Source organism: Xiphias gladius, chromosome 23 (genome assembly GCF_016859285.1).
Source record: "Xiphias gladius isolate SHS-SW01 ecotype Sanya breed wild chromosome 23, ASM1685928v1, whole genome shotgun sequence".
NCBI lineage: Eukaryota > Metazoa > Chordata > Actinopteri > Istiophoriformes > Xiphiidae > Xiphias > Xiphias gladius.
Window position 1 is genome coordinate 19,560,803 of NC_053422.1, and position 26,368 is coordinate 19,587,170.

The 26,368-nt window shown below is 43.2% G+C and overlaps 1 protein-coding gene across 3 annotated transcripts; it reads right to left on the minus strand.

Moving 5' to 3' along the window:
• Nucleotides 1-1,248: 1,248 nt before the first annotated feature.
• n4bp3 (NEDD4 binding protein 3) lies at nucleotides 1,249-25,666 on the minus strand. Of its 3 annotated transcripts, XR_005706526.1 has the most exons (11): nucleotides 25,520-25,666; nucleotides 7,020-7,300; nucleotides 6,711-6,882; nucleotides 5,668-5,880; nucleotides 5,269-5,390; nucleotides 4,937-5,132; nucleotides 4,750-4,842; nucleotides 4,402-4,653; nucleotides 3,936-4,194; nucleotides 2,901-3,390; nucleotides 1,249-1,787 (listed from the first exon to the last, which is right to left on the minus strand). XR_005706526.1 is itself a non-coding variant. In XM_040119150.1 (10 exons), exons 2-10 carry the CDS (start codon nucleotides 7,265-7,267, stop codon nucleotides 3,002-3,004), a joined length of 1,944 nt encoding a protein of 647 aa, XP_039975084.1. In that variant the 5' UTR covers nucleotides 7,268-7,300; nucleotides 25,520-25,666; the 3' UTR covers nucleotides 1,249-3,001. The 3 variants fall into 3 exon arrangements, 2 of the variants coding, with proteins under 2 accessions (XP_039975084.1, XP_039975086.1); XM_040119150.1 differs by having other exon boundaries at nucleotides 1,249-3,390; XM_040119152.1 differs by lacking the exon at nucleotides 25,520-25,666 and adding an exon at nucleotides 18,183-18,261 and having other exon boundaries at nucleotides 1,249-3,390.
• Nucleotides 25,667-26,368: the final 702 nt, after the last annotated feature.

Sequence of the window (26,368 nt, forward strand, 5' to 3'; positions counted from 1 at the left end):
TTTGTTCAACAAGCACTGCACCAGCATAGCTCACACTGACAATGCAACATTACACTCAGTTTTAGGTCAGAGTTTAAGATAAACATTTATCTTGGTTTCATTTGGAATGGGTTAAAGCACATGTTTTGTGTTGAATTTCACTGAATTTCCTCTGTGTTTCTTTCTTTGGTTGACAATCATTCATTCATTGCTTCTTTGAGTGTTCCTTCGGATTGACTGCTAGCGCTGCGTACTTCTGTTGTATTAATTTTTTTGAATGTTTTGCATTTCCTGCTTTTGTGTGTTATGCAACCTTTATTGTAAATATTTATCCTCTAACATGTTTCATATACTTGCATCTGAAATTAAAATAAAAATTTATACTCCAAGTCAGTTTTGGAGGCTTGTACTGGCATTTGGTGGTGGACTGCTTCTGCCATAGCTCTGGCTGCAGCTGCTCAGCCCTTTTTTTTCATTACCACTTGGCGGCGGTAGTGCTACATTAACCGCTCTGAAACTAAATAGCCTTGAAGTCCATTAGAGGTTTTAATTTGAATGAGTTTCTCATTTTTAATCGTAAATAATTCACTAATATTTAATCACGTTACGTCATCAGATGAACAGCATTCTTGCTGATGGCATTCAGCGTTGCAATCCTCCTACAGAGTGATAACATGTGAGGTAAGAATCTTTTCTCATCCCACTTCAGTAAATTACTCAACCTCTCCTGAGCTGTGCAGTTATATTAAGCCCCAGTTTATATAATGTTTTAAATGCCAAGGTAAGGGCCTTGTGAGTCAGCCGCAGCTCGTAACTATTCAGATTACCAGACCCTAAAAGAAAAAAAAAAAACTAAACATAAAATCTGCGTTATGGACGTGCATGTGCTGATTCTCACTTTGCACACTGTTTTATATACAGTATGTGCTCTCCTTTATGCATTACCATAAAGATGACACATTTAGATGAAAAAAAAGTGTTAAATCTCCATTTCTGCCAAGATATCCTCGGCTCTCTGTTCTGGTTTGAACATTTGCCGGTTTCCATAGAAGTGCGTATTTTCTTGAGCAAACAGGGATCCTCCTGTGTTTCCATCTCAGCTGTCTCTACAGCGGGAGATGGTATGTATGGGCTGGCTGGGGTAGAGCAGGGAGGGCCTTAGGGAGAGGCAGAGATAAGGATCCAAGGCTAAACCTCTAAAAGCCACATTAGTCCCAAAAGCCTCTGCTGCTCTGTTGTTCATTCTGTCATAAAGCTCCTGTCCTTGGGTTTTATTGGCACGCTCTGTGGAGATTTTAAGCCCCTTCAGAGCAGGCAGGCGTCTGAGCCCTCGGGTGAATGCCATCGGTTACACCTCTAACATTTTGACAAGGGATTTCTAGCATTTACGTTCAAACTAGAGTAGACAGAAAAGCCTATGATAGAGCATCCCGCAGCCTTGATTTACACTAGAAATGCCACTGGGGCTTGCACCAACGTAAAAGCTGTTACACCACTTCATAAATGTTTATTATGAATCCAAAGCAAACATATATATTTATACTGTACAGTTTTGATTCCAGTAAACAGACAAGAGTCACAGTATGTTGAAAGGTCGATTGAGAGCTGGCTTTTGAACGTTCATATATTAATAATACACGATATAAGAGAAGAACGTCACCTACGTCATGCACCTGATGTTATTGGCTGGGTATGTACAGCAAATTGCACCAGTAAACAGGGCAGTCATGTTCATCATCTGCATCTTTTGATCGTGTTCGTTGCCATCAAAAGTTATGGAAGTATGCCCATTTAAGACAACAGTGTGCCTGGAATAAAATGACAGTAAGCAAATCAACTGAAAAATTACAGTTATGTAAGAAATATATTGGTACCACCTGACAGCAAACTGAAGGAGAAAAATGTCCAACATTTCCAGTTTCTTCAGTAGGGTAAAAGGTTTTTATTTGATGGCAAAGAACAAGCATTAGTACCTTGGCACCAGATAGCTGTAATCCTTGATACTTAACCCAGAGATGCAGCTTCCCTCCCGGAGCCCAGGTGAACCCTGAATCCACAGCACCGTCTGTACACGCAGGTGCTGAGATGTTACCGGGCCACACTAAATCCCTTTGAATCCTTTGTTTACTGTCAAGACTATACAGCATTCCAAACCAAAAAGTAACTACCAAATGAACACAAAGCAGTCACAATCTGCATATCAATTTGGTCATTTACAGGTTTATACTGGGATTTAAGCAGGGGAAGTCTAGGCGCTTGGCTGGAGCCTGGCTGTTTTTCATACAAAACTGACACAGCTCTTCTGCCAAAGATAGATGAGGCACAGACACAGTATTTCTGTGCAGTCACCCTCAGCATTACTGTGTTTCTGTACGAGCTTATGGGTCCAGTCTTTGCAGGAAAAGGGCATTAAACACTCAATAAGGGTGCTTGGGCAGAGACGGGCAGGAACTGTGGAAGCCCATGTCCACCAAGAGAAGAAGAAAAATATGAACAAAAATACTCATCAAAGAAAATATTTGACTTACGGCATCGAAATTATGAGGTAATTAGTCAAAAGTTTCGGATAGTAAGTCAAAATGTTGACTTCCTGGTCGTAATTATGAGATTTGACTTAATTTGACTTAAGTCAAATGTTAGACTCACTATAACACAACTCGGACTTATGTTATCTTGAAATTTTGACCTATCTCATAGTTTACACTTAGTCTATATCATTATTTTGAACTATCATCTCATTATTTCTACTTATCTCATAATTTTGACAGTAGGTAAAAATTTAGACTCGATCCATTATCAATTATTATTATTTAATGAATTATTACCATTAATTATTATTAGTTCAAAAATTTGATTTTGCATCGCATACTTTTGTCTCAACAAATAAAAATTTGACTTACTATCTTATAATTTTGACTTACTGAGTCAATTTTTGTTTCTTTTTTCCTGGCAGACATGGTCTTCAACAGCTGCCATACTTCTGGGGGGAAAACAGTCTGCATCGAAAACACGTCCGTCACATTCAAATTTCAGATGATTCAATCCTCTCTATCCACGGCAAACCAGACGAAAGTCTATCCTCTTGTTGGTCCCCCGCTCTCTCACTCCTCAGCTGTGGCACTTCTCGTTCCAATGTCCCATTTCTGCTCCCTCCTCCTCCTCCTCCTCCTGCTCCTGCTCCTTGCTCTCTGCCTGCCCTCAGCTGGTGCAGTTCCCTCTCCAACGCTTCATTGCGGTGGTACATCTCTAAGTAGCTGGCCTGCAGCTCCTTCTGGTAGCGGATGACCTTGTCCTTTTCTGTCTGCCATGTGTGCCGCTCTTCCTCGAAAGCCATGGCCTGGGCCTCGCTCTGGCGTCGCTCCAGCAGGAGCTCGGCGCGCAGACGCTCCTCTGTGGGGCCCCCGCACCCTCCTGTAATGCAGAGGTTCACATGGCTTCAACTACAATCCAGCAGTGCCGTAGGGGAAATATAATGAAAGACTTTGGCTGCTTTTAAAACACACATACACAGAACTCTGCTCTTGACCTGGTTACTCAAATGACCTGATTTTGGGTCTAGGCATGTAACCATCCTAACTCAAAAAAAAAACAAAACCCAGTCGCCTAACTTAGATTACTATTAAACAGATATCTGTGGCATATCAATATCTTCCTTCTTTTACTCTTTTTTTGGTCCATTTTGCTCGTGAAGGCTTAAGTAGGTTTGAAATACAACAAGATTTGCAAAAACTGTATTTTTTTCTGTGATTTACTGTTGATCAATTAGATCTCGTTAGATCTATGTAAAGTCCCTTGAGACCTGCGTTTGGTAAAGCGGTACGTCAACAAACGTCAACTCTCATCTGTGCTCCTGGCAGCAAGTGAGGTGTGTACGTTTAAACCATCAAAGCACACAATCCAGACGCTGTCAGTGCCAGATTTATACCCACAAGCAAGAGACAGACTCGTAATGCTACCTGTTGCCCCAGCAGAAGTACTCTCTTCAGCTCCTTTTCCATCTTCATTTGCATTCTGAGAGGGACATCTGCGACGCTGGATCCCCTGCAGGACTAGCTTTAGTGCATCTATCTGGCCCTCCCTGCTACGCAGCTCCGTGCGAGTCTCCCGGAGCTGCGTCTTCAGCTGGAAGATCTCACTCAGCTTCTGGGTCACCTCTGCCTGGGAGTCCCTCAGCTGCTGCTTCAGCAAAGAAATCTCCCCTGACTTTTGGCAAACCTGAGGGATAGAGTAATGGAAAAAGAAGGGATTGGAGCAGGAGAAACTCCTTTTTTTTTTTAACTGATTTTACAGACTGTCTTGTGATCATATTTACAGGACAAACAAGGAAGGAATTCAGTTATCTTGTCTGTTCCCTGTAATTACTTGTGTAAGGTGCGTCTCCTAGCCATAAACTGTCCCTCCCCTGTTCTTCCAAGGCCTTACCTCCCACTGTGTCTCCTCCAGGGTCGGGCTGGTCCGCTTTGCTATGGCTCCAGCCTCCTGGCTCCTTTCCTTCTTCAGGCTGTCGAGCTCCTCTCGCAGTCGGTTCTTCTCCTGCTGGGCCTTGAAGAGCTGCAACTGCAGGCTGCGCTGGGAAAGCTGGGCATGCTGGGAGATGTGGCGCAGCTTGGCGGCATACAGGCGCTTCAGCTCCTCCACCTCCTTCTCCCACAGACGCTGTTTCCCTTCAAACACCTGCATGCGGCGAGTGGATGAGGGTCAGACTTCAAAAGAGAGGCCGATGGATATATAGATTGATGGTGAGGAACAGACTAATACAATGAGATTCACCTGAGCGATGGCACCCTCACTCTCATCCAGGTTTCGTTTCATCTGTTTCAGCTCATGTTCTTTCTCCACCAGGCGCTCTTCCAGATCCCGCACCTGGAGAGGACAGCAGAATGCATGACTTAGCAATCTGTAAATCGTACTGACCTGCTCATCCTCCCACCTATCGATCCGTCCGCCCAGTACTCACCACCTCCTCCACAGACAGGGAGAGTGTCCATTCATAAGGAGGTGGGGCCTCCCCTCCGTATGGAGCCAGACGGCTCAGGGTTGCCATGCTCCGACACGCCATCTCCCCCATAGCCACACCCCCTGATCCCACAGCCTTCGGGCCAAGAGAGGTGCGGTCCAGGGAGCCAATGGTGTTGATGTGGCCCATAGATGCACTAGAGTAAAAAAGAAACCATGAACACCAATTTAAATCTATTCTGTCATTACACAGTCATTAAGTATGAAAAATCAATTTTAACAACACTCCATTTGAATATAAAGTAGAGGGAAGACAATAAATATGCGGCAGACCTGATGTGAGCGAGGTGTGGGCGGAAAGGAGGCCGGTATGGCGGCAGGCTGCTCATGGAGTTATGGCCCGAGTCTGACAGGTTATCGTCCTCCTGACTCATTCCACGCACCGAGGAGAGGGCCTACACAGTCAAATTTATAGAGTTATTCATCGCTTTCACATTAATAGGTTGAGAAAAGATTCATTTTAGTGACGAATAATAGCTGAATAAAATGAAGAATCGTGAGTGGGTAATCGTTTTGCTTCTGTAATCAGTGTACAAAGGCTGTTCCCTGGCCCATGGCTAAACTTTAACTAAAGGCTAAAATACCTGTGGTAACTGTGGTAATAACTGGGCATGGATATCGATTCATGGGAACTGGATCAAGGCCTAATGTTATGGTCATATGTTCAAATACCTTGTTACCAATGGATGTCGGTCCTCCGTGACGGGAGGGCGAGGACGAAGAAGAGGAGGTGGAGACAGCTTTAGGGACATGGGCGTAAGCTCGGTGCAACCCGTTGGAAAGGCCATGATCTACATCCTCTGACTTGGAAGACGGATAGAGGTTTTGCATGGAGCTGAAGTTTTTGGGGGTGACAGGCTTGAAGGCTGATGATCTAAAACGAGCCTAGAGTAGGAGAAGCAAGAGCCGACGAAATGGTCGAAAGTGGTTGAGAAGGGGCAGGAAAGACTTTACTCATAGCAAATGAGGCTGAGCTATGTAACATAAATCCCAGTGTTAACATTAAATCTATTTTGTTCTACCCTGTGTTTCCTTTGTGTTCTAAGCGTTGATCAATTCAACAAAATAACAAAATAAATAAATAAAAAATAATTGAGATTTGATTGCAGCTATAAATTCAGAACACAGCAGGTGGTATTTTCTCACGCTGTGAGGGGGAGCAAGAGATTTTATGTTGATTTATACAGGTTACAGGGCATGGGCGTGCTGCATCACGCTGCCAAAGATGTATAAATGTTATGCTGAACAATTGTACACAGCCCCAGCAGCCAGTCACTGGCTATATATCGTTTATAAAAAGAACAAAATGGAAAGTCATCCATCCACATCTCTGTCTGAATCAGTGATTGAGACTCAGTTCTCCTCGTACCTACTGCTTTAAAGGATACTTTAAAGTACTTTTACTTCAAGTAGCTTAAAGATTTTCATCATTCTTGAATTCTTAAAGCAATCTGTTTTCTCATAGTAATAGATGTTTGGTGGCCATGTAATACACAGACTTGTTTCTTGTCAGCCATTGCTGAAAATAAGGTAGAATAGCTTCCTAAACCAAATCTAGCGCTCTTACGTTGAAACAGGTTTAATAATCTAATGCTAAATGATGATTAACATAATGATGTTTCTTTGACAGAATATAATATTTAATTGTCCAAAAATAAGATATTATAACTTTTTTGAATTTACCTTTTGGCAGTGCTTTATACAACAATATTCACCTTTTCATACTTGCCCCCACTTGGCAGTGAGTTCTTTGTCAAATCTACTTCGGTGCCATCTTTATGGTAGACCTTGGCGTATAAGTTGTCCTCCTCACGGCCACTGGCAGAGCTGAGGCCAGAGATTATATCCTTCATACCATCACTGCCTGGGTTTGCTTTAGGCTCTTTTCTGTTGGGAAGCACAGCAGGTCGACTGAGGTCAAGTCCTGTCACATTTTATGGTGCCTTGCAGACGACTCTGCCTTCAAAATTTCCACATGTGAAACGTTCTACAAAAGGGATCCAGTTTTCTACAGCGGCACCCACCTGGTGATGTTGAGGTAGTTGAGTAGCTCTCTCTGGGTGAAGCCTTTCTTCAGGAGGCCATTGGTCTGTTTGGGTCTCACCTGGGGGACTGCATGGCTGCCTTTAGATGGAGACACATCCGGCCTCTCCACCAGGCTGCCGACGCTTCCCATGCCGCAGCGGGAGGAGAGGGGCGTGGCTGGGAAAGGGTTTTGGAAGTTTTTGTCGGGGCCACGGGTCAGAGGAAAAGTCTGGACTGAGGTTGCCATTGGTTACAGGGCTCTTTGGGGGGGTAAGGTGCTCTGTAGAACAGAAGTAAAGTACATAATGAGTTGAGTGCTCAGAGGAAGGTGATGTAGGTAGATCCTTTTAGAACTGTGTTTTAGGAACATTTAACATTTTAAATGCCACGTGCCAGTTCATTCTGAGCTCTTTAAGGCTGCAATTAACAGCTGTGTTCATTATTGATTATACTGTTGATGATTTTCTCATTAATCAATTATTTGTTTGTGTATAAAATGTCAAAAAATGGGTAAAAAAAAAAAAAAAAGTTGCATGCTGATTTTAGATGAAAAGTCTGGGGATCACCCAAGTCAGCACAGTTTATCCTCTGGGGACCATGGATGTACTGTATTTTTAAAATTTCATGGCAATCCATCCAGTAGCTTTTGAGGTATTTTATTTTTAGACATTGCCAACCATAAAGCCATTCTGCTAGTGTGGCAAAAAAAAAACATTTGTGTCTTTCCTCCTTTACTGAAATAAACTCCACCTCTTGCCCCTTTACTACCCTGAGTGGATGTTGATCTCTGGAGGGACAGTGTGAGCTGACAGACGTTTCATCAGCTGTGTTCCTCTGTACTGACAGCTGTCTCAGAGCACAGCTACAATAACTCAGCTTCCCACAACATCGCGTCACGGCACTTCACTACAAAATAAACACACACACTCAAACCGACCGCCACGCACCCCCCGGTATAGGAGAACTGCAAATGGCTTTAAAAGAGGACAAATCCCAAACAAATTTGAAAATGTCTATCTCATGATGCACTTGCTACAGAATCAGCTTTGCCTCTCAGAATCTCACATTAGCCTGTCCAAACGGCAGATCAAAAGACGACAGGATTAGGTGAAACATGTCCTCTGTGAGGGTTATGTGGTTTTTTTCTGAGGTAAGGCAGCATATGTCACATTACAAGCCTGTTACATAACTCTGATCCAACTAGGTTAAAACGACGGCTTAAAAAGAAAAAAAAAAAAAAGACAAAAGAGCTTTGGTAAACATTACACGGTGGCCACGCTGTGGCATCTTATTTAGTTTGCACATTTCCTGTCGCTCATGAAAATCATGTGCATCCAATGTACCAGTCACCTATGATGGCGGTTTGGGTTATATTAGGTTTCCTGTCAGTCACAGCAGGCAACATTCTGTAGAGCAACGTAACAATACAATGATCCTCTCAACTTTGACAAAACTAAACCAGAGTTACCAAAACACCTGCCTGAGAGGCACTACTGTTTTGTTAACCTGAGTTTGAGCCACTTAAGCTCCACACAACAATCCGTCTCTCTACAACTTCCCCAGCGCCATCATCATTTGACCCCCCCCCCCACATCCCCTCCCCTTCCCTCTTTTCACACAACCTCATTAAGGATCACTATTGATTTCACCCCTTTGACCCTCTCCCTTCCCGTGCCTAAACACCCCCAGCAGCCGTAAAAAATCCTCAAGACCATAAAACACACAAACTCGCTGCCATCTTTCCGACTATAAACAGGACCCGAGGGAGGCCAATTCTCCTTTTGCGCTCAGCCTGTTTATGTGACATCCCTGGAACAGGTAGAGTTTAAAGAGCCTATACCAGAAATTTTCCTTGTTTTTAAGCCCATTAACTACCAATTTTGAAAACTACCACCACCATACAAACCCTAATATTAGTTTCCTACCTTGAAGGCAACTATTGATTCTGCACTAATTTCATTATATCATGAAAAGGAACCAGAGAGACTTCAAAGTTGATTCAGATAAGTAACCCATTACAGAGAACATTTCATTGTCAATGATATGTTATTGTTAGCGGTAATGCATTTTCCTCCTTTGTGCATTCAAGGACTTGAGACATCTGATATCTGAGATACGGCTGTCAAAAACCACTCTATTGTAGAGGTATGTTGTAACAAATAGTCAACCTAAAAGACCGCTGAAAAATGGTCACGAATGCTGTAAAAAGTTATGTGTATCCGATGACTCCTTGCATTAGAAAGGTTGCTGTTTGAGTGTCCTTAAGCGCACCAACGAGATGAGTTTTCAAAACTCTTCCTGCTGGTCCCTCCATTACTAGGACACAATAAGGACCAACGTTATGGAAAGGTAAAGGCAAATTTGGATAGTTTCAGGTAATAAAGGTTTGTAAACTGTTTTTAATAATATGTACATTGTGTGCATGATTTGTAGGCAGAAACATGCTAAAACACGGTTGCTGAGCAGTGCTTTGGCAGGTGCATAGCTGCACGGGATATCAGAACCTGGGCTCATCCCAACTAATGACTGGGCCGTTCTGCTGCCTGGCTGTCAGTACACAGGCATGACACACATGCCACCTTAGAGCAATTTCTCTCTCTCACTGTCACACAAACAAATATCCTATGTATGAGAACAGACACCCGCAGTGACACTCTGGCATCTCCCCCTTGCTTCTAATACCATCCACGTTATCAAGTGCTTTGCACTGCTGGTCTCGACAGTTATAACAATTATGCAAATGGTTAAAATAGGCAGAGAGAGCTGTGCAATGCCAGCTCCAACCCACTCCACTCAGGACTCTCAGCCAGGCCGAGATCAAAGCGGCCCAAGCTGCTCATGTTTATATTCATGAGGTACAATTTCCCCCAATGAAGAACTTTCCGCTAAAGCATCCGGCTCCTAATAAGCCAGTGTAACACAGGCCGAACTCAGGCTGAGGACAGAAACCTGATAATCAATGATGATGACTATAATCAAATATAATGTGACGCTCTTTTGAACAAGTGTATCAGCTCTGGTGCCGTCCGACCGGGAAGTCTTACTGTGTCCTGGGTCAGAGTAAGACGTGACGGGTACGATTCGGCGCCGGTCATGTGTATGTGTGTATGTGTCTGACACCATATGAATAAATCATGAGTGTGCCAAACCTAATGGCTACTGGCCAAGGTCTGACAGTATTTTTTATGTCTGGTATTTTACTCAGCTTGTGTCTTGTATATACCAAAGACGTGAGAGGCCAATCGATGCTAGATGGGAAGCTGGGGTTGGGGTGAGGGCGGGCGAGGCAAAGCCATTCCTTTTGGGTAGATAGAAGGGTAAAATCCTCTTAGGCTGCAACCACAAATCTTGTCAGACTGAAGAAATCTTGCATCAAGTTGTTTTCCATAATTGCCATCTAGTTTATGGGCCTGAGTAAACCAGGAGACACAGCAAGATTTATAGCCCAGCCTTGACTAGCCGAGGAGCCCTGAAACACAACACACCTCCTTAAAATCACACACACACACAAACACACACACACACACACACACGCATCAAAGCCGTGATTACTACAAGCCATGAAGAGTTACAGTCTAATTGAAAACTGCTCCGTTCTTGATTTATGCTTCTTTTAAAGCAGTGATGAGCTTTTTCAAAAGTTGCTAACTTGGTTCAAAACCATAAAAACGTTTGATCATACAGAGTGGCTCAAAGTGCCGCGTAGATACAGATGACACTCAATCCCTCTTATACACCTGCACTTGCATCTGCTGGGTTACAAACATACTGGATGCATAACCAGGGTACGTAATAAACTGAAACTGCAAGTGAAGTCGTACATGAATGAAATCCTTCCACAGATTTATTGACTATATCTAGCCAGCACACACAGTGTCAGGCTGTTGAATTTGCCTGAGCCTCAGTATAACTACATTGTGTGACTGTATAGTATATCTTGAAATTGTGAAATGTTAATACTGAATACTGTATTTCCCAAACTGAAAAAGGTATTAATATTAAATGTGTTTCTCTTTTTCTCTGTTTAATGGAAATATGCTTATGATATCTTGCAAAAAAAATTTTTTTTGTGAAGTATAATTTCTTTATTTGACCTGAAACAAATGACTAATTTGTGTGTCTCGCATCTTTCCCCTCTTCATTCAGTATGTACCACAGGTCATGATGTAGGATCATATTATTTTTCTTAATACTGTACAGTCCCGGTGGTCTAGAGCAATGCATGTGAAAAGGCTGCTCAGAGGTGTGAGTCTCCTCTAAAGATTTTTAGTGAGCCTTTACAGTGAAGGTTTTGGCTCGAGTCTTCTCAGGATGCTCTCGAAACTCATGTAGAAAAGCATAAAACTACCATTTTACTAGAATGACAAAGAAAACAAAACATGCAAGCTTCGAGAGGAGGGTTTCAAGGACGGTCCCTCCTGAAACACAGTAATCAGGTCTCCGGTGGGGATAACAAAGCTTTCAATGAAATGCCCGAGCGTGAAGGGAGGACATTTCAAACCTTCGGAGAAACACAGGTCAGCACTGGGACTGAGACAAAGGAGAGAGGGACAGGGAAGCCAAATTCCAAAGATGCTTTACAGAACACAAGCTCGGGCTCGTCAGTTTTTGATGCAGAAAAACGCTCACTCCCACGCAGCCTCGCTCACACTCGCGGGTGTGTGTGTGTGTGCGTGTGCGGGTCACTCAACACAGCCCAGAGAAAAGCATATGCACGGCTCGCAGCTCCAGATCCTCTGCCCTCTTCCTTTGGCGTTCTCTCCTCCCATTCTCTGTGATCAAAGTTTGTTTACGTTTGTGGGGTAACTTCGCAGGTTACATCTAAAACTCCCACAGAGCACACACTCTGTTACATTATATAAGCGCTGTCAAAGCTGCGCTCGCTGGTTTTTCACAGCTGTTTGTTGTGTGAAACACTATAGAACGATAACCAAAGCTGCCACCAGCCTTACTTAATCTAGCACAAAATAAACCACAGCAATGACTTCTCCTCTCCCACATAAGTTGCCAAAATAAAAGAAGTAAACGCATCATCCCCCACAAAAGATGAAGGTGCCACTTAAGACATTTTAAGGCGTAAAATCTTTGAAACAAATGCTGTATCACCACTCTCAGGCCAATCAGTGCAAAGTTTATGAAATAATAATGAATGGGGATCTGTTTCTACCACAGAGAGCACAGAGTGAAATTCGACGGCCTAATTTGTCAGCAGCAGCAGGGGAGCTGTGCCCGAGGCCGAGCTCCACTCTCTGACTGACTATTACATGCTAGCGCGTAATAAGTGAGTGTGTGAGTGTCTCTGGCTGTGGGGCATGACAGCAGAGGAGTGCTCAGCAGCAGCCTCTAATTGTTAGCTGGTTATTCATTATGGATGGGAGACAATCAGGCAGACAGACCTCGTTCCTCTCCTCAGACCCTGAGGCCATTCAGAGGAGCCAAGATGTTGAAAAGCACGGTCATGAAATCTTCCCTCTCCTTTGTGTTTGAAGGCGGTCTGTGTGTCGTGCATCGTAAAACTGTGAAATCTGACAAGATACAAGCTACACACACACAGAGACATGGAAATCTGTTCAGAGGCCTCAAGCGAAACGGCCTCGAGGCGATTCTCGTCTTGTTTTTCTGAATGGAAGAGCTGACAGAACTTCGAATAAAAGGTCGACTTTCTTTTCATGACACTCAGGGTGACATGACGCGGCTCATAATTCCCTGGCGGTTGGATGTGGCGGTGCGAAAGCTGAAGGCCCAGTGTTCGGACTCACACTGTCTCCATTGATGACAAACTCTCTGGTCTTTACAGAGGTCAAAGGTCTTATTTGGTCATATCTGTAGATACAGGGTGCTATTGAGCAAAGAGACGTTCTGACAAGGGAGTACTGATGTAGCACTTTTGGATAGTGCTGCTGTCCAGTGAAAACCGTATATCTCCAAATGTGGGGATTTTAAATTTTTCAGACGAAGTGAAAGATTCAATGTTTTCTTATGGGTTGTAAAAATTCTTCTACCGCTTAACTAAATAAACATTCAACCCCGCTTTGGATTAGCAAGAAAAATGCATTTTCAAAAAGCTGAAAGCAGGACTGTTACATAAAAAGTTGACATTTTGGAGATAAATAGTTTTCACAGGACAGCAACAACAGAATAAACAGTCCATATTTTGCATAAATGTAGTGATAAAATCCTAATGTTGATCACTGGATATGACTAAATTGTAAAATAACATAGAATTAGCCTGTCCAGTAAGTTAATACTGAGCCTCTTGAAGACAAATTCTCCCTTACAAAATCCTTCCATGCATGTCTTCCATCTCATTATTTTTTGACAGCTAGGTCTTTGAATGGATTTGAACTGGCTACTTCCGTAAATGGCTCTCCATGCTGAGGAGAGGAGATGACAATCCTAAATTTGAACACTATCAATGCAATGCAATGCAATCAAACTCTCATTAATAATTTCCACAGCAGCCTCCATAGTTACTGACCCATCAAAAAAAAAACCTTGAAACTTAGAAAAAAGGTTTAGCTTTTATTAGTGTCATAGTCCTGACTGGCTGGCTTTGCCCTGGACTCCCTCCACTAAATCAGCTGTCAAGACTTCCTCTGAGACAGACCAGCTGAGGTGGATTTCCTCACTTTGCATCTGTTAGCCTATTGACGGCAGTCTGCACGGTGTGCCCTGGACTTTACTGCTGACTTTGCAGTATTGTATTTCTGCGCAGAATTCAATTACTGGCTCTGACCACGGTAGCCATGTTGGGGTTATCTGGGGTGACTGGTTGCACTGCTGTTTCATGGAACAATATTGATGTGGATCTGACTGTTGTTACGTAAGGCTGCTTCAGTGTGAGAAGACGACACCCAAGGGAGTGTGTTCACAGGGCCACCTCTTACCGCAAAATGAATTATTACTGTTATTTATAGGGAAATTTATTCTACAACAACACTGTCCTAATTCTCTTCCAACAGTACAATGAGTTTGTTTTGTTATAGTATTAATCTTCCATTTGTGATGTGAAAAAGGATTGATTGCATAATCCTCCATAATCATAAACTTTGTTTAGATGAATGCCTGTGTTGATCCCTCTGTGAGGTTACAAGTTCAACCTCCATGAGTGAGTGTGTGTGTGTGTGTGTGTGTGTGTGTGTGTGTGTGTGTGTGTGTGTGTGTGTGTGTAGGGGGATTAGTACTGGCAACATAAGGATAAGTACATGACCTCAGTGTTGTTTTAAGTGACATCCACTTACCCTTCACTCATCCCACACACACACACACACACATACACACACTTGTACTTCATTAGCGAGGACACTCATTGACTGAGTGCCTAACCCCAACCCTTACCCCAACCCTAACCTAAATCTAATTTTAACCTGAACCGTAAAACCAAGTCTTAACCCTCAAACAGCCATTTAAAGTTGTGAGGACGGGCCAAAGTGTCCTCACTCCCAGGTCTAAAACTCAAACTGGTCCTCAGAAAGACAGAAATACAGGTACATACGCACAATGTACTAATACTAATCTACCAAACACACTGAGTGTTAAAAACAACTTGGTAACCGAATACATCTAATAATAGTGGAAACTAGAATGGCACTCAGTAGAAAGTAATAAAAATTTCCTGGATCCATCCCTTTAACCAGATCTGCACCTAGATTTAATGGCTTCTTCCCTGGCCCATGCCCCATCCCTCCACCAAGTTTGGTGCAAACAGACACGGCTGAAGACATAACCTCCTGGCAGGGATAAATATGTTACAGACCAATTTCCTAAACTCCTAAAATAAAAAAAAAAAGCATAATGTTCCTTCACTAAAACAGATTTTCTAATTCAGATGTATCCAGGCACAACTGCGCATCTCACACTATCCATCTGTTCTACGATAACAAGAGAGAGTGAATCCTGCATTAGTAATATGAAGGCTGAACTGAAGGAAATAATCTCTGGAGAAATTTAACAATTGCCTGTTCACTAAGCCCTGCCCCCATTAGATATTGTTGCTACGCCTGTCGATCCTTCTATTCTTGCATGGCACCTAATATAGTTTACAATCATAATGGTGGCAGGTTTTTCACTCAAAATCCTCGAGTGAAGCAACAGATCCATGATTTCAGACGGAAGTTGACGACTGAAATGACAACTGTCGACAGCAGATTTTTTTTCAGCTGTAGCTAGCTAGCTAATTAAGTCAATGCCAGCTCCATAGCCCCATAAAAGGGGACTTAAATATGCACATGATGGCTACATAAAATTATGTTTTGTGTAGTGCAAAGTTCTTGTATTGAAGTGTAGAACAAGTTAGTCCTATGAGACTACGAAGAGTAAAAAAATGTAAGATGGCACTGTTGTTTTGTTGTAACATAACCCTGTTTGGCTGCTTAGCTTTCTTTTTCATATTTTCAAAAAGTATGTTTCTGTTTTAAGGTAACATGAGAAAAGGCTTTTATCCCCGGTAACGTTGGCTGGGGTTGCCGACAAGCTCCTTATGTACGGTTTGGCCCATTTGAAGGACCAAATCCTCTAGAAAAAGACAACTACTGTAGTTTCTTGCACTCTGTGACAAACAATATAAAGAGGAATATGGATTTAACGTCATAGTTGGGACAGTCTGTATATTTTTGAGATGAACTACAGAACTACAGAAGTTTCACAATGTTTAATCAAAATCTGATGACTTCAGCGTCAAGACTTAAGCGTCATCCCTCCCAAACTAGTAGGGATGATACCATCTTTACACAGCAGGTGCAATTTTGACCAATTTTGGAAGCATGAGACATTTTGACACACGTATCTTTTGTTTTGATACATTTACATTGGATGATGATTTTGTCACTGTGTTCAGGCGTTAATACATAAAGTGCAGTGCCTGTCATGATAACAGTATATTTAAAAACCAACATGTTTTGAGAGTATTACAGCGACGATTTGATTATTCCTCCAGAATTTTTCCAGATCATATATTTGCCTGATTCCATCAGCAATGTCTGATATATCACACGGGATAGACACACAGACTTCTAGTCACCAAGGAAGTCAGGAACTGGAAAAACCGCATCATACCAAAATATCTCCTCGCGTAACTTCATTGGAATTTGTGAGGGAGCAGCAGAATGACATGGTATTTATTTCCCCTAATCTTTAATCGAGTTCAAGTTCTCTGTTTGGTTTCTGTTCACCTTGTTAGCAAGCAAAGCCTGAACAGTGTTTGCCAACTGCTGCTATCAGCAGAGCCATGTTGACCACAAAGCAGACGTTCAGAGTGAAGAATGTAAAGGGAGAGAGCGATGTGAGGAAACAAACTCACATTCCTTACATTTCTCACTGGGTAATTATTAATGTGCCTTCACATGAGCAATAAAACACTGATAGGTGTGATGTGGAGGGCCCCTGCCTGCAACAGGCCCTCAAATGTTGTGGGTCATTTTTATGAAACAAAATGACAGTGTCTATTATCGGAAGCACCTTAGTTCCCATGAGAACCATCTTGGTAATATCAGACATTTAATGACTGATACCTCAGAGCGGGGGAGCCGTGAAGTGTTAAATTGAGCTGATAAAGACAAAAGCATGAGAGAGCTAGCTTCTTATTAAATTAATTACAGCGAAAGTAGGGGTGGGGGTAGGCAGAGACTCTATTTTCTCTTTTTTCTCTGTGGCTTCTTTGTTTCCTGGAGCGGTTCATGTAGGAGTCACTGTTCTGTGATTTCAGTGATAGACATTAAGTGGTTCCCACTTCGACCCACACCTGAACCTGTTCTACTTAACAGATGCAGTGAACGTGCATGTTCGACCTCGCACTCAGCAAAAGCACAAACAGGGAAATCTGTGGACTGCAGTTGAAAATTAATTGGGATTCCAAAGGCAGACACAGATACGGTATAAGCCACAGTATGACTGCTTTAAATGTTAATGCTTTCCGGTCAAGGCCTAAAAATGCATAGATAAAAAGCTTTACTGATCGCATCCCATCAAACTTTTTCTTGGATCTCGTCTGCACTGTAACACCAGAGGAAGAGCCGAGCAGCCTGCGTGTCAGGCAGTAAACACTGATGCTGACGCATGCTGATGCCGAGTCAGACGATCAGCACTTTTTCCCCCTTTGGAGTTTCTCTTTAAATAAAGTGAACGTTTGTAGTTTGTCCATGCTGAGAAGAAGCACGGTGGGAACTACTGCAAATCGCCTTGTTCAGCCAACTCAGGTCACAACTTTGCTGTACAGAGTTTACAGTAACAACAAAGCAACAAGAAACAACAGTGGAACATCAACAAGGGGAGAATTTCATCGTGTGCGTTTGTGACATTTTGCCTCCGGCTATGCAGAGAAATTGGAGACTGCAAATTCTCAAAAGACAATTGGTGGACAGTGGAAGAACAAAGTCACTTCAATGAAATCCTGTTACTCAGCTTGGGTACAACAGAAGACCATGAATAGTCCTCAGGGGGAATTCCAGGGACACAAATAAACCATCAGACCAGCAATCCGAAAAAAAAATCCCACAGAAAAACAACACATGTAATGCAAAGAGGGTTTATTAAAGAAAGCAAGATGCACCACTCAGTGGGGCAGATAATCCTATATATATTGTTACTTAAGCACATGTGGCTTGATTTTGGGACATTCAATAAGTAACAGTTAATTAGCATATTTGTTCAGTGCTGGAAGTGAATGGGGAGGCTGCGGCTGCTGCTCAGTGTGACGTCATTTGCCCAGGAGAAAAGGTTTTGTTAAGAAGGTAGCTAATTCCAATTCAGCTCCGATGCAAACAAGCATGCTTTGTGTGCTGAGTAATTAACAATCAGGCTGCTTTCCTCTTCTCTCTGCATCCTAAGCTGTTCTTTGACAGCTTTTCCTTAAATCACAGCATGACTTCTGACCACGTTGAGCCTGCCGGCATGTAAACAAGTCAAACTTCCCCGGCAGAGGTCTCAGGAATGTATAAAATATACACAGAGGTTAGTAAAGTTCTTCCTCTGATCAGAAGCCCGGTATCACACAGTAGACTGGAGTTTAGGCACTTCAAGTATCATAGGACTGAGTTTTCTATGCAAATAAAAACCCAAATTATCTGACAACATGAGGTCAACAGTGATACAAAGATTAACTTTTCACAGAATCTAAAGATATGTTTAAATATGATTTCAGGTAGGAAAAAAAACCACTTGTTTACCTGTCTGTTTGCCCACCTGAAAAATTCACTTCTCCGGTCCCGATCCCATGCTCACTCTATTTCTCTCTCTTTCTTTCTCATGCTCGCGCTACTGATTATCACGCCACATGACTTCCTGTTTCCCAGTCTGTGATGGCAGTAGGGAGGTGTGTGGATGGGAGGGAGCTGCCTGATCCTAGCCACTGACCTGATGGCCACAACAGGACGACTTTGCACTGATCTAAATAGAGGACTAAGCTGATCTTAAGCTGCGTGTGAGTACAGTTTCAATCGAGACAGCAGCATCACTGGAGATGTGCCTGTTTTCTTGTTTATGAAGGAAGCTGGGGGAGATCCCTAAGTTGTCCTCTATAGTCAGCCTCGACTGGCCACCAGGAGAGCCTGGTACTCTCCTGTTCACTCTACACCCTCTTCTTTTTCCTCGTCATCCCCTCCCCACCTGTTCATCTTTTTGTGCACTTTGAGACCTATCAGGGACCAGTGTGGTTGGACTTGTTCTCCCGGTTCCAGACACAAAAGCCCCGCATGTGAACCAGCTTTGAGGCTGTCAATCGAGACCCTGCATTGACACATGAGAGCCAGCTTCACGGGACAAATACCAACAGCGCAATGTTTCTTGTTTGCTCACGGATAATAAGACAATAATGAGGGATCAGACTGGGGTTAAAAGACAGACAGCAGGAACAAGGAGAGAGAAGGATGAGGATGGAAAAAATAAAGACAGCGCAGATGATGGCAAAGTGGAAAATGAGAGCATGTGGGGGTCATCTCAGCGTGGACCGTCTGGACAATAGTCTGAGTGTAAGTCTCCCTTCCTGAGGCTGGGTAACTGGACAGGCTCTGCATCGTATCAAGTTACATAATTCAAACTGGAGAAACTCGCATCTGAGGAGGAAGACAAGAGAGGACATTGTTCTCTGCTCCTTAACCAGCAGAGAGCGACTCCTTTCTTTTGACTTCACCATGTGATGCGGGCTCGCAGAGCTGATGGGAGGGAAGGAGGTATCTGGACTTCTTAAAGCTGGCACCAATAGGTGGGCACACAAGAATCCCAGCTAATAAAGCACCTTGCCAACTAGGAGATGCACTATGTAGAGATTGGCAAGCTATGAAAGACATTCCAGAGAAAGAATGTGATGTTTTATGGTGCCCTTTGGCCTGCCGAGCCCAATCTGAAGAAATCAGCTGAAAAATGAAAAGAGGGGATAACCCCATCAAAGCTAGGCAGCCCAGTCTAAAACTTGAGCAGGTGCTGCTGTACCCCTGTCATTACTTCTGGGCCCCACAGGCATATCCAGTCTTGGATTCCACAGATTCTCAGTTGTAAGTTTCCCAGCTGGTTGAGAGAGCAGCTCCAACAAGAAAGCTCTGGTAACCTGGAAATTGGTGATGGTGGTGCATTTGTGTGTGACTGGATGGAAGAATGACTGCAAGAGGGAGGAAGGAGAGGATAAAAAGAGTGGAGGGATTCTGGAGATCCAGAGATGGAGATATGAGGCAGGAACAACAGAGACGGACAAGTTGGAGCCTGCTTACACATACTGTACCTGCCTAGACGACAACCTGGGCTAGACTTATTTCCTCTGCCTAAGCTCTTCTGGACAATAACATTACGGGAAGCAGCTATGGGAGGCATGCTGGCTGTCTGGTTCTTGAGAAATAACATTATCCTGGGTCAGACACCCACCTGAGCTCGGCGCATCTGTCCATTTTGAATGAGTTCTTTTAGAAAAACATGACATGACATTTTGAAATTCTGTCAGTAAGGATTTAGAGGTAGCTGGCAGGACCATCGTAGAGACAGATTTCACTTAACAGAAACAAAATAGGAATTAGAGAATAGTTCCGTTCATAAAGGAAAAGTGCTTTGACATTTTGGAAAATATGATTTTTCTTGCCGAGTTAGATTTAAACCTTGATGCCACTCTCGTGTCTGTGTGGTAAATATGAAGCCCGGACCAGCATAGCGTTAGCCCAGCTTAGCGCAAAGAGAGGAAACAGAGGGAAACACCTAGCCTATCAAAATCCACCTACCAGCACCTCTAAAACTCATGAATTAATATGTTACATTTAATCGTTTAATTCATACGAAAACCAAAGCATAAAACAATAGTTTTTGTCTGGGCGAATTTTGTTCCATTTGGATAGAGCAAGGCTAGCTGTTTCCCCCTGTTACCAGTCTTTGTGCTAAGCTAAGCTAACCCACTGCTGGCTCTAACTTCATATTTATTTATCTCAAAACCACTGCTTATAAAAAAAAAAGGTTTATTTAAAATTACAGTGCCCGTGAGTCTTATCCATTGTTCTGCTTTACTACCTGTTTGACCAAAGTGAGACATGAGCAGGTCACAGTAAATGACTTTAACCTTTAAAACCACCGTATTGATTTTATGTACAGGAACAGGATGTGACAGCAAACTGAGATGCTGTCGGAGAGAACAGAACTGCGGCTGCCTCGACGACTGCTACTTGTAAACGCAGATATAAATAAACAACAATGCCCACTCACAAAGGAGGGCTTCGACTTGTGGCCTTTTGTTCTGCAATGCTACAACTCTTCAGACTAAATAAAAGAGACAAGGGCCGAATAGTTTGCACACACACAATTCATCCCAACAGACATGCACACACACACACACAACACACAGGGTAACTATTGCTGCTGATATCTATAGAAGGAAGGTGATTGCGGGAGCTCCTCACGGGGAGATAAGCCCGATCAATAAAAAAAACACGAGGGAACAATAAGGCTGAGCTGAGGTGAACACACTACGGCTGACTGAAAGGGAAAAAAGGCTTCATTCGTTAGCAGGACAATAGTCCCAGGGTGAAATTCTGCCAGAGTTAGTGGCAGAGATTGGCTATTTCTGTCTGACCTCTGAGTTGGTGACATTTAGAGACAAAGGCCCCCAAACGGGGTCTGCCCAGCCTCCTACACTCTCAGACCTTTCCCCTCTGAAGGTCAGGGGTTCCCACCTGTCTGATGAGGATAAAACTATTGTTCAGCAGTCAGGCGGGAGGTCCACCAACCATGATATCAGTAAAAACCCAGGAAATACTGGGCACAGGTGACTTCACTATGATTGAATATTAAATATCTAGCAGATCTGGTTCATCTGGCAGCAGACCACCTTTTGATTGAGAGAAAGAAGCGTGTGGCCCAAAGCTAGCTCCTCGTTAAGCCAAATCCACCCAAGCATACAAACGCTTAAACTGTTATATATTATCAATTACCGGACTTAATTTATTTATTCCAAAAAATGTTTTCTGGAAGATAATATTGGCTACGTTTAAGCTGCATCTAAAAATTAAAATCAAAGGTATTGCCTAATGGCTACACAATCATAATGGGCATTTAATTAATGTGGCTGACTGCAGATGTGATGTTTGTTGCAAGTTCACAACAATGGAAGGAGTAAAAGGAAAGAGCTCTGACCTCCTAGGATTAGACATGATGACATTCCAACAAAATGCAATCCAAGTTTAGGTACCCGCACACTGCCATATATCGTCAGTCTATAATGTTGAATGAATTCCAGTTGTCATTTTCTTATTTCAGTACTTGACCTGGACCTGGTTTTCCTTCCTTAACCTGCCTAAATTGCTTTCTGCTTGAGTCGGTTTTTCCAACATACATTAACCCAGGATACCTTTTGAACGCCAACAGAACCTGTCCACATTTACATTTGACTCGTCTGCATTAAAAAAAAAAACACCATGAAATAACCTAATAGATTGATTATATTGATGAGAACAATGAGCCTGAACCAAAACAGTAAAGTTGTGGGCCAGAAAAAAACAAAACAATGAGCTGAAGGATGCTAAAACACTCCATTGGAAAAGAATTCTCTGTAGGTTCGTTCCTACAAGCAGATGCTTTGACAATATACAAAGTAGTTTGATCCATTGTTAATATAAAATATTGACTAGATACCTAAGATAAATTAGGCAAACCTCAAGCAGTTTTAAGAATTATATATCACTCACCCAGGTCTCCAAGCTACTAAATTTTGTTTGTGTTTATTATCTCAACATACTTTCAAAGATCAATCTTAAGCTATAACAAAACACCTGTCACTTGGAGATAATGATTAACTTGGGTGTGTTCTCTGTCTTGGCACTTGGAAAATAACTTAGTCCAAGCTTGTAAGTCCTGCAACCAAGCTGACTCTGTAAAATGAATCGCTGTTTTACTGAGGGTAATTCAGTCTGAGCTGCTGCCAAACTTACACAAGACCATGAAGATAACCACATGTTTGTGCGAATTGTTTATTCATTGGGGGTTGAACAACTGATCATCTGGTGCAGAATTAGACAGGAAATGTGTGTTCTGCCAGTTACTGACATAGACAAACACTTTTTTTTGATTCTACTCACAGTAAAGGCATGCAAACTATTACCATTTACTGTCATAGCTTTGAGCTGTGAAAACTAAACAGCCTTATATCCGACGGTGGCAGAATCAAGGCAGACAGCCCTGCACTCTTGGCCAGGTCCCACAGTGATTTTCCTAACCCGGCCGGACTTTAATCGCAGCGACAGACGGTCCAGAGAGCGGATCAGGCCAGCCACAGGCTGAGGGATGACTGAGGAGTGAAAGCATGAAGTGTTAGAGCAAGACACTTTCTCCTCAGAGTGATCGGGCATGGCCTTGTCTTTAAAGAGTCTATGGGAGGAGTGCGGACAGGAGAGAGAGAGAATAGGGTAATAGGATAAGCTCAAGATTAGGAGCAAACAGTGAGAAAATGGGGAGAAACGGGAGGAAAATCTGAGGAGAGGGAGAAGAGTTGAAGAGGGGAGACAGATTAAACCCACTGAGTGGAAGAATGGCTGATTAGTGTTTGATTAGCTGGCTGGCCTGAGGGGAAATCTCGGTCAACCAACACAGTGCCATTACGACCGCGCTCTCCCCGCTACACCATCTGCTAGACTGCGGTGCGCATGACTGACCTGCCATCCATTTACATGCTGCAAAACAAGAAAAAGACCAACAGCATACCATGCTGTAGTCGAAAGTGGATGTTGGGATTTATTGGACTCTGACAGGGCAAAACATGTATACTTTTTGTGAGTATTCATATAAAAACAAACTGTGGGAGTACGGAGGTATAAATATCATTCAAACACACTGTGCTTCATGAGGAGGAGCTTGTATCCTCTAATCTTTCAATTAGGAAACACAGCAAGCAAATGGTCAGCAGAATTAGTGTTTCATCAGCTGCCCGTGCTTTGAGGAGGGGCATGTATGCATGCATGCAAACACACACACACACACACACACACACACACACACACACACACACACACACACGCACACACACGAGGGAGTGTCAGTCCCCTGGGAGCTCAAACAGCTGAGGGGAAGACATCACATCAGCTGTCCGGCTGATTCTGCTTAGGGAAGAGCAGCAGAGAGACAGACTGTGCTAATAGGCTGTCGTCAAAAATGTCTCCAAAAGCTTTTAGCTAGCAGACGGACTTATTGACAAAAGCAAACATCATGCCACTTTTGACAGAATTCCTCAAAATTGATATGTAACAATATTTGAGGGGGGACTATCTGTTTTGAAGAGGTGAATCACACAATAGGCCTGAAACTAACAGATGACATAATTGAAAATATTAAATAGTAAATTATTAATCATCAATCTATAAAATATTAAAAATGATAACATGTGGTCATCACAAGGAATCAAAGCGATGTTTTCAAATAGCTCATTTAGAGTGATGTCGAAAAACCAAATGGTGTTCAATTCACAATGTCACAGACAAAAGCAACTTTACATATAAGAAGCTGTAGATACTATATTTAAAATACTATATTTACTAAATTATTAACTAATCAATTATCCAAATTAGGAATTTTTTGGGGTCGATCCACTTCTCCCATAATAACCAAAGTGAATAGTGGATAAATAAGATGCTTTTTGGAAAATGATCGTGGTAATAAAACAATACAATTAGATGCCAAAACTCTTCAATTACAGAAGCTACACCAGGTGTGTCACTTTACTTTAATGCAGCCTTAAAGGGTCAATTCACCCTAATCACAGAAACAACCACATTTTCTGATATAACACTAGTGGTATCTAGCCATGCCTGTAGTTTGTATTAACGAATCACATGTCAATTTTTTTAGGCGCAAAACTAAACTCCACTCATTTCCATCTTACTGGGCTGGGGGCAGAAATTCCAGGCACCAGTAACTGAAAACTTCTGCACAAAAAAAAAAAACCAAAGCTACCCGAATGGGTTGATACTGCTGAGGCAAATGAGAAGATCTGATTTTGGATGTTGGAGTTTTTATTGCAGAATCTGACCTCCCGGCGCCAACCCTTAGTCACCTCTGTGTCATAAAAAAGTAGGCTGGATTGGATGGAGAAATGCATTTTTGTGTGGTGACTTTCACGCTAAACAATACTTAAGCTGTCTAAGTGATTGCCATGCAGGGATCTGTCACACACACTCACACCAGCAGAGACAGCAGTATATCACCCCACTGTCATCGCCTTTGAGTTCTCCTATAATCCTTTCCTAAATTATTGGAATGGTTACCACGCAGTCTCCAACAACACCTAACACATCTATTGTCTCCCTGTTGTTTCCTTCACTTGCGTCAGCACGCACCCGTAACCAGCACACTCAAAGGGCTCTTCCTGCAACGCTCCATGAGTCCTCAGGTCAGAGGTCACCCGTGGCCTCTGGTCTCCACGACGACAGCCAGGCAGTCCCCAAGACTGAGCTGGAGCCCAGCCCCCCCCACCTTCAAACGTCACCCTCAACCCACACGCAAACACACTCTCATACACAGATACAGCTTTTGTCCCCGAACCTCCTGTGCATCAAAGGCGACCCTAGAGTCTGAGCTTCAAACCCAAAGTTTTCAATACACTGCTGTGGAAGTGCAGCAGACCACCATAGCTGCAACGTTGGGGGGGTTAAATGGCAAAAAAAACCAAAAACAAACTCATTGTTCATCCATCCGTCTTCTTCTCTCTCCCACACACAGACACCACAGACTGAAAACCCCGTTCAAATGCCAGGCCAGCAGTGAAACAAATGGTCAGGATTAACCCTGATCTGGGCACATAAACTCTGCGGTCCAGTTGAGAGCAACCCCGTGTCACTTACAGGCTTTAATCTGCACGGTCGAGCTCATCCTCAAGTTTATTTCACTCAGCTGCAGTCTGCGGAAAGTTTTGCACATGCCATCAGCATGGACCACTACCCACCGGGCACCGATACTGACACAGAGTCCGGCTGCAGCGCTGCATGTGCCCGGGGGAGCGGATCACGAAAAGATGATTGAAAAAAAAAACCAAAAAACTGGCACCCACCATATTCGGCATGCAGGACATCTCCTGGTCAACAGTCTTGTCTCTCGCTGGTTATATAATGAAACAAACGGTGTTTACGTGGCTCCGCAGGATCTTTTCCCGGACCTGGTGCGGAGCAGCAGACAGACATCGGCCCGCTGGCGGCGTGGAGCGAGAGGGAGCGCGGACTGCGACTCTCTCTCTCTCTCTCTCTCTCTCTTTTCCCTCTCGGAGGTTTGAACGGCGCAGAGAGCGGGGCGAGAAGAAGCACGCGGGGCAGGGGAACGCGTGCCTGTCCCCCGGTTGCTGGGCTGACACACTTAAATTTGTGAAACGAGACGGCGCCATCTAGCGACCGGGCAATCCGGTGCAATACAGAAACGAAGAAACACCCACCACATACTTAATACCAGCCCTGAATTACCGACAGGGATAAAGTGGGCCCAAGGCCCCGGGCCCCTGTACAGGCAGTTCATTTTTGGAAATGGGATTAATTGCAAATTTGCAGCAGTAATGTATTATATCAACTCAAGCAGGTCCAGTTTCACTAGCAACTGGAGTTACCTCTCTTATAGAGGGACCCTGTGTTGAAACATTGTTTTTAAAAACCACAAAGGGTGCTCACATGGCATCTACTTCCTAAACACAATTTTAACACTAACTAACTGAGACGCAAAGACCCAGGGTCAGGTGGTGTTCTTTGGTCAGGTGGTGCAGGTCAAGGGGTCAGTTAGGGCCCAGCATCACATATTATCTCTGGGGTCTCCTGACAGGTCAGTATGACCATACTCAGCACTTCTCCTTTCCTTACAGAAAACGATAGTATCATCATTCTCTCAAAATTTCTCTGATCATATAATTTGAGTTATG